We start from the raw sequence: 10513 nt of genomic DNA on the forward strand, positions 1-10513 counted from the left end.
CACATAATTCTGCTGTACATCATGTTTATAAGCCCATATTACCAAATTCTGGTATTATAAACTTCTAGTTATTTACCCTGTGGTCAATGCCAGAGGAACATTGTCACATTCGCCAGAAGTGAGGCCGCTGCACTTGCTTGTTTTGATTATTGAGGGGGTTACCTCCCCCATCCCCCCTGGAATCTACGCCGGTGGTGAGACCACAGTTCTGTCTAAATGTCCATACCCAGTTTTAATGGCCAAGACCCAAGAGGGTAAAATACGTATAACAAATATTTGTATTTGTAGAAGTATTTTTACCTTTAGTAAATGTGTTTTTTTTAAATAATGTATAAAACATATTTATACATCCAACATATTGTAACTTATTTTTTTATAAATGGCAAAATATTTGTTTTGACCCACTGTGTTTTAAAATAAAAGCAGGCCAAGAAAGTAGTTTCCCCTTTAAGTTAAACATATTTACTTTTAAATTGGAAATATTTTGACACCTTTTACAGCCAATAGATTGCAACGTTGTTTTTGGATACAGAATTTAGAATAAAAAAACAGGCCAGGAAACATTTCGAGATAATATTTTTCCATGCACAAAATGTAGGTTACTGCACATTAGTTGTGCATGTCTGCGCTTTGATCCGAATAAAACATTAATTTTGAATTTAATGCGCATGAATATCCAATGACCTTCCTGTCCGTCACTGACAGTCACGCCCAGTTTGGATCCCTTTAAAGGGACAGGAAGTGCGAGTTCCAGCCCTACAGATTATAGGTGTTGTTCGGAGCTTTGGTTTTTGTATGGATTTTTCGACGTTACGTAAAAGTCTTTAAGGAAACTAACACATGCTACTATACACACGTCTGTAAATCCAGCGTGATATTTGTGAACGTTAGTATGAATGGTAAGGTTGGGAATGCAGCAGCGGGCGGCATATTGGCCTGTATCGAAGGTCTACCGCCGCTGCCCAAAAGCCTGAGCGGACTGCTGAACTCCAGCGGCGGATCGTGGCGAGAGATGGAGAGGATGTACGTGAAGAAGACCATGATTCAGGACGACCTGAGCCGTGGAAGAAATAACACTGAGAGTTTGCTGGCGAATAAACCAGCAAACCTGGATGCCGCCTTGGCTCTGCTCAGAAAAGAGATGGTAAGGGTAAAACTGTAAGCAACAGCTGTTCTCCTGACTGCAGTCATTTAACTGTCAGTGCCTACCTAGACAGTATGCTTGGGCATCATTGGCCTAAACAGAACATTCGATTGGAACTGTTTTGGACATCACAGGCGCGAATTAATAGTTCGAATCGAATATATTTGGGCATCATGCGCGTGAATAGATTCAACGCGCCAGGTTACTTTAAAAAAAATACAATTGTGTTCGAATGTTCTAAAGGCGTATGTGATGCTAAAGATTTCTGACTGCATGTTTTGGGGGTTATACAATCATAAAAGGCTCTTAAATGGAGCATTCAAGGTTCCCAAATGTCCATTTCTAATGTTCAAAATCGATTTTCTACCTTTTGTGTTTATTTTTACTGTAACACTTGAAAATGAAAAGAGTAAATTGCCTAGTATGCAATTTGTTGTCTCTTTGATCTGTCTCTAAGCACTCATTCCAGTTTAGACCAAGTGTTTGTTCTTTAAATTGTGTGCTATAATCACAATACTATTTGTGCAGGTGGGTTTGCGGCAGCAGGACATGTCCCTACTCTGTCAGCTCTGGTCTCTTCATGAGTCCATCCAGGAGTACAAGGGCAGCTGCCAAGACCTCTCTGCCGTGTCCAGTGCCGATGGACCATACGGCATGGAGAATGGTTATTTTGACGAAGATGAGGAATATTATGCTGAATCCGGTATGACACCAGCTGAAACACCAGATGGAAATGATATGTCACCCAAAAATGGGACGTCCAAGGATAGTTGGATACATGACTCTTTCCAAATCACAATATAAAAGACAAACTTTGGGGGGTTGTTTGTTTTTTCTTTAATGAAAGGAATAATTCACCCAAAAATGTAAATTCTCTCATTATTTACTCACCCTCATACCATCCAAGATGCGCATGACTTTTTCTTCTGCAGAAAACAAATACATTTTTTTAGAAGAATATTCAGCTCTGTAGGTCCATACAATGCAAGTGAATGGTGCCAAAATGTTGATGTTACAAAAATCACACAAAGGCAGTATAAAAGCAATCCATACAACTCCTGTGGTGAAATCCATATTTTCTGAAGCAATTTGAATGGTGTTTGTGAGAAACAGATTACAATATTAACAATATTAAAGTACATTTTCTCAGAAATTCATCTCCCTGCCCAAAGGGGGTGTATGCATGAAGAATGTGAATCACCAAAAACACAAGAATGTGAAAGTTAAAGTGGAGGCTGACTGAGCAGGAACAATTTGTAGTAAAAATGAACTTAAATATTAATCAGTTTCTCACCCATACCATTCATATTGCTTCATAAATATGGATTTCACCACTGGAGTCATATGGATTACTTTTATACTGCCTTTATGTGAATTGAAGCATCAAAATTTTGGCACCAATTCACTTGCATTGTATGGACCAAAAAAAGCTGAGAAATTCTTCAAAAAATTTTTTAATTTGTGTTCTGCTGAAGAAAGTTACACACATCTGGGATGGCATACAGGTGAGTATATACTGAGAGCATTTACATTTTGGGAATGAAAACGAGCTGTGCCATAATTTCATTTGCTGGCAATGTTTAGATTTACAACAGGCTCTTTGAATAAGAAATTAGAAACAAGGATTATTATTTATTGTATAATACTGTTGGAAATTGGACATTGGAAATTTTATGAAATCTTTTTTATAAGGGGAGAAGCATATCGTTTTATAGTGATGTTTACAGTAATGCATGTATAAACTTGTGAGTTTAAAGAAATTGGTTTGACTTGATGCTTCGCTCAACTGGATTTAGTATTATATCTCGCTGAATGCTTGAACTGCTACTACTTACCTCACTGGAATGTAATCCAAGGTATAACCAGCAAAAAAACTACAGCATCACCCCAAAAAACTGTGGAGACTAACTAATTAATGCCTTCTTTGAACTTATACACATTCATGTAAGTATATTGTTGATCAGCTGCATTGAACTTCACAACATTTCCACCTTATGTAACCCTATGGTAGATCGTGTATTGTAGATGTTTTATTTATTTACTTATAGTTGCTGCTCAAAGTCTTCCATTGCCTCTCAGAACATTTCATGGGAGTTATCGCTGTGTATCCTTTTCAAATGTCAAGTGACTTGCATTTATATTAATGTCACCCGTATTGATAATGTGAGATAATAAACCAGTGGCATAAGTAAATCAGCCTTGCTACCAAAAAGAATCACTGTGCATAGTATATGGTGAATGTGATATCATAACATACACATTAAGGAGTTATATATGCAGTCAGATCATGTAAGCATTTCTTAAATGTTTTTGATGTGTGGACAGGGTTGGGGAGTAATGGAATACATGTAATGGGATTACGTATTTCAAATACAAAATATTAGTAACTGTATTCCACTACAGTTACAGTTTAAATCATTGGTAATTAGAATACAGTTACTTTCAAATTATTTTGATTACTGAAGAGATTACTTTGCATTTTTTTGTCATTTGTTTCATTTAATATTTGGTCCTTTCAGATGGAAAAATGTATACATATAAATGATGTGATCCAAAGTGCATTTGAACAGCAGTGAAACACTTTCTTATGATGTGTTACATTCAAACGAGCAGACAGAGAAGTAAGTTTGGAGTAGAAGGAATATAAATAAACCTTGTGTAACTTGTCAGCTTTACGCCAAGCTAAAATGCTATTTCTAGCCATTTTACATGCACGATCATGTTTTTTTTATCAAGAAAATTCACATTAGATCATAATTTCTTTTTTTCTTTAAGACCTTTGATCTTAGGGTAAAAATCTTCTTCTTGATGATAATTTTTTTTATTGTTTTCCTGTAAAAAATATCTAAAAATCCTTAAAACAAGATCAATTTGAGTTATATTGTTTTAGTAACAACACCGCATAAGATATTTAGGTTTTTCAGAGATGTATTTTTAACGTGTATTTTGTCTTGCTCTACTGGCAGAGTTTTTGTAGTCAAAACAAGTGAAAAAAAAATCTACCAGTGCTGAATTAATGCAAAGTATTTAGAATATGTTACTGACCTTGAGCAATCTAACGGAATACGTAACAAATGCAATTTTACAGCATGTAATCTGTAGTGGAATACGTTTAAAAAGTAGCCCTCCCAAACCTGTGTTTGGGGAATATCATACTGCCTGTTATGCAAAACATGTCTTCAAACATCAGTTCTATATGAATAAGAACTGAGGACAGTGCTGTGTATCTTTCATTTATTGAGAATGTCAATGGTATAGTTCACACAAACATACAAATTTTGTCACTTATCCTCAAGTTGTTTCAAACCTATATGGCATTATTTCCTCCATGGAACACAGAAGATTTAGACCAAGGAGGAAGGAAGGAAATCATGAGGGTTTGGAACAACATGAGTGTGAGTGATGACCGAATTTTAATTTCTACGTAAACTATGCTTTTAATACCAGCAGAGAGAGAATTTGTTCTACCTCCTGTGTGTTTGAGCTCTGAGGTGTGATGGTAGCCATTTTATTCTCACACCAGCAGACACGATCAAGTAGATGCTTGCTAATTCTCAGCAGTTACCCAAATAGATACTATATAATTTTAACAATCAACACTGGTGCTTATTTACCAAGTCTCAATTCAATTCTGACTTGCTCTTCAAAGTTATAATCTTTGGTTTTGGCTAAATACTGACCATAATTGTAAAGACAGTCAGACAAAAAACAAAAAGGGTCCTGTTATGCAACCAGCAAGTCTTTAGGTGCTTTGACCAAAAGCAGCACTGAGTAAAGTACTTCACACAGAGTGCCTTGACACACCTAGGCTTTGAAACCAGGTGTTTTTGCAGCCACTGGCACTGTAATTATCTTATCTCATATCTGTATCCAGCATCTTTGTACATCAGCTCATCCATATTCCATTATTCTCATTGCATCCAGCAAAAGAAGAAATTCCAGAAAACACTGATAATGTCTCACCATCCATCTTATTACTTTCTACCCTGCAGTGATTTATATCTTTGATCCTGTTGTTTTCTTGCTTTGAAATCCCCACTTGGTTTTTGCAATTTGCATAGAAGTCAGTAAAAGTAATTTTCTTCTTGTTTGATCTCTTTGTGAATTGGTGGTTTGTGAATTGCTTTCTTCAGTTGTTTTGTATACAAAGATGCTGAATTATTTTGTTAGATGGCATTTGCGCATTCGACTTCAGACGTCAGTCTGTGTTCTTGAAACTTTTTCAAAGGTCTGGGATGTGAAACATATGTTGATGCAATTTGAACTGTTACTTCATATTTGCATTTTTCCAAAAGACCTTGCTATGGACAGTTTTGCAGGAATAACTTTTGTATGTTTAATCGTGTGGTAGTTATACAAAAATAAATATAATCATAATGCATTGTCACAGTTTTTCTGTTTCTTCAAACTCCATTATGCAATGTTTGCACCATGAAAAAGTTGTTAAATCAAGTTTTTAAACTTTTGTATAAAGTTGTCATGAAATCAAAGTTGATCAACTTTTTTTTATAAATCCTGTTTTTCTCAGAAATATGTCGCATTGCAGAATTAAAATGAGTTGCAAACACTTACATGTGATTTTAAAATCTTACAATCAGACTTCAAATGTCCTTAAAGGAATAGTTCACCCTAAAATGACAATTCTATCATCATTTACTTACCCCAAGTCCATCCCCGATGTGTATGACTTACTTCTGTAGAACACAAATCCAGATTTTTTAAAGAATATCTCTGCTCTGTAGGCCGATATAGTTGAAGTGAATGGTGGCCAAATAATTGGTGTAGATGAGAAAGAGCTGAAAATTGAGCCCATTGTACAAAGGTGCCTCAGTTTTTTCCTGGGAGGCAGCAGATGCCCTAACCCCCTCCTAACCATATGGAGCCTGTAAGGCTGAGTAGCCTGTCAGGAACAATGCATGGCACCTTTCACCCATTGCAGAAAATGTCCAGGTTTTTAACTATAAATCTCCACTTTCGCTTCCACGTTATTCTTTTTGTTTTTTGCCGATTTCACATTCTTCGTATACATCACCACCTACTGATCAGGGCTGGTAAAAGGTGGAGATTTATATAAATAAATATACTTAAATATTGAAAAAGTCCCACCCTACTTTTTTTTTTTCTTTTTATTTCATTCAGAAATATTATGGAAGTAAAATGGGTTGTAAGCACCTTTACATGTTGACTAATTTCTTTATCAGTTATTTTGCAATGAATCTTTGTGGATTCCTCTTTGATGATTGTTATCTCAAGAACAATATAATGACAGAGACACACTCTGATTTAGGATGCTACAATGACACCAGTCCATTTGTTTCTGTTTTGTGTGTACTGTCCCGCTCAAATTGACTTATTACTAACTGGCAGAACGCTTAGTCCATGTCCTGATCTGGCCAGAATGCACTGACAATAGGATTAAAAGTCACAAATTCATGTCGTATGCATAAGTGTAACTGTCTTTTTCACCATTTTTGTGTTTTCACTGTATATTTAATGGGATATTGTGTAAATTATGATGCAGTAAGTGTATTTCAGCAAAAGTTAAACTAATTGTTTGTCGACGTTTTTATTGCTGTGCACTAAATCTCTAAATCTAAATCCACACCTCTGAGTTTGGGTCTAAGCACCTGTTCAGGAGATAAAGTGGGATTACCATAATCTTTATTGAATGTGTTCATGTCACGTTGACTGGGGATTTTCCGGCTCAATTGAAAGACCATGAGGTGCAGACTGGCAATATTTGCAGAGACCATGCCAAAAGGAGCCATTACATCTGTTATTAAAAAAAAATATTTGTGACACTTTTTTCACTGAGCTAAGCTAATTTTATTATAATTATTTTATAAATGTATCTTTTGTAATGTATTTATTTTCAGAGTTTCAACTTCACTTTCTTAATCGGCATTTAATTTCATAGTAGTCTGGGGGGGGGATTATCACTGAAATTTGTATCATTTGCACTTTTTATTTTACTTAATTTTATGGCAGCAATTAAACTGAATTTTAACAGTGTATTGCATGCCTCTCTTAAACTCAGAATGTATAATCGCATATCTTGAAGTGATAAGCAGGTTCCAGGGGTATGTGAAATTACTGCTAGGTAAAAATATATATTTTCGGATTAATTTCAATCCTCATTTTGACAATCCCTAAAAAATCCCAGATTGATCTTTTACTCTATGCACCGAGACCCTTTCACTGCATATAAAGAGTAATAGTTATACTAGTTTCATTTCATATGTGTCCAAAAACGAGATCCACAAAGTCCATTTGGCATTGAATACTCTTTTAAAACATTATTAATGTATTAAAAGATTACATTAAAAACAATATTATAATAATAAAAACGTTTTTTGACTCATTAATATCACTCAACCAAAAGATGTTCCTGAACTGCCATATTCTTAGAGACCGTACCATTTTAGCACTTGTTCTACATATCAATTTAAATATTTTTGTACAAATTCTGCAAGTAACTATACGTACAGTAACTATATATACTGTATGTATGTGTGTATATATACAGTGCATCCGGAAAGTATTCACAGCGTGTCACATTTTCCACATTTTGTGATGTTACAGCCTTATTCCAAAATGAATTAAATGGATTAAAAATGTATTGAGCAAAGGCTGTGAATACTTATGTTCATGTGATTTTGTTCGTTTTTCATTTTTAATAAATTTGCAAAGATTTCAAACAAACTTTTTCACGTTGTCATTATGGGGTATTGTTTGTAGAATTTTGAGGAAAATATAGAATTTAATCCATTTTGAAATAAGGCTGTAACATAACAAAATGTGGAAAAAGTGAAGCGCTTTCGGATGCACTGTGTGTGTGTATATATATATATATATATATATATATATATATATATATATATACACACACAGAGTTTGGAGGGTTACTTTTGAAATGTGTTCCACTACAGATTTCAGAATACATGCTGTAAAATGTAATTTGTAACATATTCTGTTAGATTACTCAAGGTCAGTAACATATTGTAAATACTTTGGATTACTTCTACAGCACTGGTAGATTATTTTCACTTGTTTTGACTTACTGTCAGTACAGTAAGACAAAATACACATGATAAAAATAAATTTGATGAAAAACCTAAATCAAATTGATCTTGTTTAAAGAAGATATTTTTACAGGAAAACAATACAGAAATTATTATCAAGAATATGAGTTTTGCCCTAATATCAAAGGTCTTACTAGAAAAAAATTAATTATGATCCAACGTAAATTTTCTTGATAAAAAAATATGATTGTGTCTGGTAACGTGCATATAAAATGGCTAGAAATAGCATTTTAGTTTAGCATAAAGCTGACAATTTACACAAAGTTTATTTCTATTTCTTCTGCTCCAAACTTACTTCAAACTTAATTCTCTGTCTGCTTGTATGAATGTAACGCATCATAAGTGTTTCATCGCTGTTCAAATGCCCTTTGGATCGCATCATTTATATTTATAAATGTTTTCCATCTGAAAGGACTAAAAATGACAATAAAATGCAAAGTAATCTGTTCAGTAATCAAAACAATTTTTGAATGTAACTGTATTCTAATTACAAATTATTTAAATTGTAACTGATCAGTATGTATGTATGTGTGTGTGTGTGTGTGTGTATATATATATATATATATATATATATATATATATATATCAGTATATATACACCGATCAGCCACAATATTAAAACCACCTGCCTAATATTGTGTAGGTCCCCTTCGTGCCACAAAAACAGCACCAACCCGCATCTCAATGCTATTCTGTACACAATAGGTGTTTTTAATGTTGTGACTGATTGATGTATGTGGCAGGGCGGAATGCGGGACCGGGTGTGTAGGATCACGACCCGGCCCAGCCGTCCGCCCTGCCACAGTGTATTAAGCTGATCTTAAAAATATATGAATTCCTTTGCATTTGGGAACAAAACATCAATCCAATTTGTATTATATTGTAAAGAAAGATCACATAACACACATTTCAAGCAAAATATTTTACAAAAAGAAGCTTGTTATGTTTTAAATGATAAAACAACATATATGGTTTAAAGATTAGAAAACAATTATTTGGACACTTGATAATGGCTTCATTAAAGATTACAAGTTCAAGTATTTTAGTTTGCAATCTTTTCATTCGCATAACTTCTTGATAACGTCTGGGCATAGAATCAACAATTTTCTGTAAAAGATGTGGTGAAAGTTTCCCTCAGGTTTCAGCCACCAAAGCTTTCAGTTGATCCACACTAGAACATCGACGATCTGACATTTTCTTCTCAATTGCATCCCATATGTGCTCTATAGAGTTTAGGGGCTCTGGGAGGGCCATTCTAGGACCTTATTTGATTTTTTTATAATTTAATTATTTCAATAGGCAGCTGGTATGCTTTGGATCATTATCCTGTAGAAAGGTAATTTGTCTTAAATAATTTCTTTTCTGATTTCTGCAAGTTTGCATCCAGAATTTCTACGTACACTTCAGAGTTCATGATTCCATCAATGAACACAATCTCACTTACACCACTGTAAGAGAAACAACCCCAGACTCTGTGTGGCTGGAATTCTTCCCCTGCCTTTCTTTACACAAATACTCTGCCATCAGATTCCATTTGGACTCATCTGATAAGACAGTTCTCCAAAAGCTGCTGTCTTTCTGTTCATGTTCTTTTATCCTGGCTTTCTTATTCTTTAAGCTAATGAATGGTTTTCGCCACACTACTCTCCCTCTGTACCCATACTCACTTATCCTGTTTTGAATGGTCTGCAAACTACGCTGCATCTGTTAATTCTCATTTATGTGTGAGGCAATCATTTCAGTGGTTTCTTGCATGTTTCTCTTGATTTTACTCACAATTATCCTGTCCAATCTGCTGGTTTTTTTTCTGGGTCTGTCTGTGTGCTTTCTGTTCTCATTCATAAGTCCTTCATCTTTGAGGTTTTTGCAATATACCCAATTGTGGAGGATGGAAGATTTAGTTTTTCCTTATCTGGCGAGAGCACCTCATATGTCTATGTGTACCACAAATGTCTATGTTCTAATGTGGATGAATGGAAAGCTTTGGTGGCTTAAAGCTGGAGGAAATGTTCACCACAGCTTTTACAGAAACTTGTTGATTCTATGCCCAGACATTGTCAAGAAGGTCTGAGAATGAAGTGATTGCAAATGACAACTAAAGAACTTGAACTTTTAATCTTTAATTAAGTCATATCAAGTGTCCAAATAATCTTCATTTTAAACCAGTTATCTGTTGTTTTATAATTTAAAACAAAACAAGTTTCTTTTTGTTAAATGTTTTGCTTGAAAAGTGTGCTTTTTATCTTTTTCTACAATAAATGCAAATTGGTTTGTTTTGTTCAAGATG

General features: G+C 34.6%; 1 protein-coding gene across 1 annotated transcript; it reads left to right on the top strand.

Annotated features, from left to right (window-relative positions):
- Positions 1-732: 732 nt before the first annotated feature.
- fam89a (family with sequence similarity 89 member A) lies at positions 733-5518 on the top strand. Its single transcript, XM_052098642.1, has 2 exons — positions 733-1144; positions 1673-5518. Exons 1-2 carry the CDS (start codon positions 893-895, stop codon positions 1946-1948), a joined length of 528 nt encoding a protein of 175 aa, XP_051954602.1. The 5' UTR covers positions 733-892; the 3' UTR covers positions 1949-5518.
- The last annotated feature ends 4995 nt before the right edge of the window (positions 5519-10513 follow it).

This window comes from Xyrauchen texanus, chromosome 30, assembly GCF_025860055.1.
Source record: "Xyrauchen texanus isolate HMW12.3.18 chromosome 30, RBS_HiC_50CHRs, whole genome shotgun sequence".
Classification (NCBI taxonomy): domain Eukaryota; kingdom Metazoa; phylum Chordata; class Actinopteri; order Cypriniformes; family Catostomidae; genus Xyrauchen; species Xyrauchen texanus.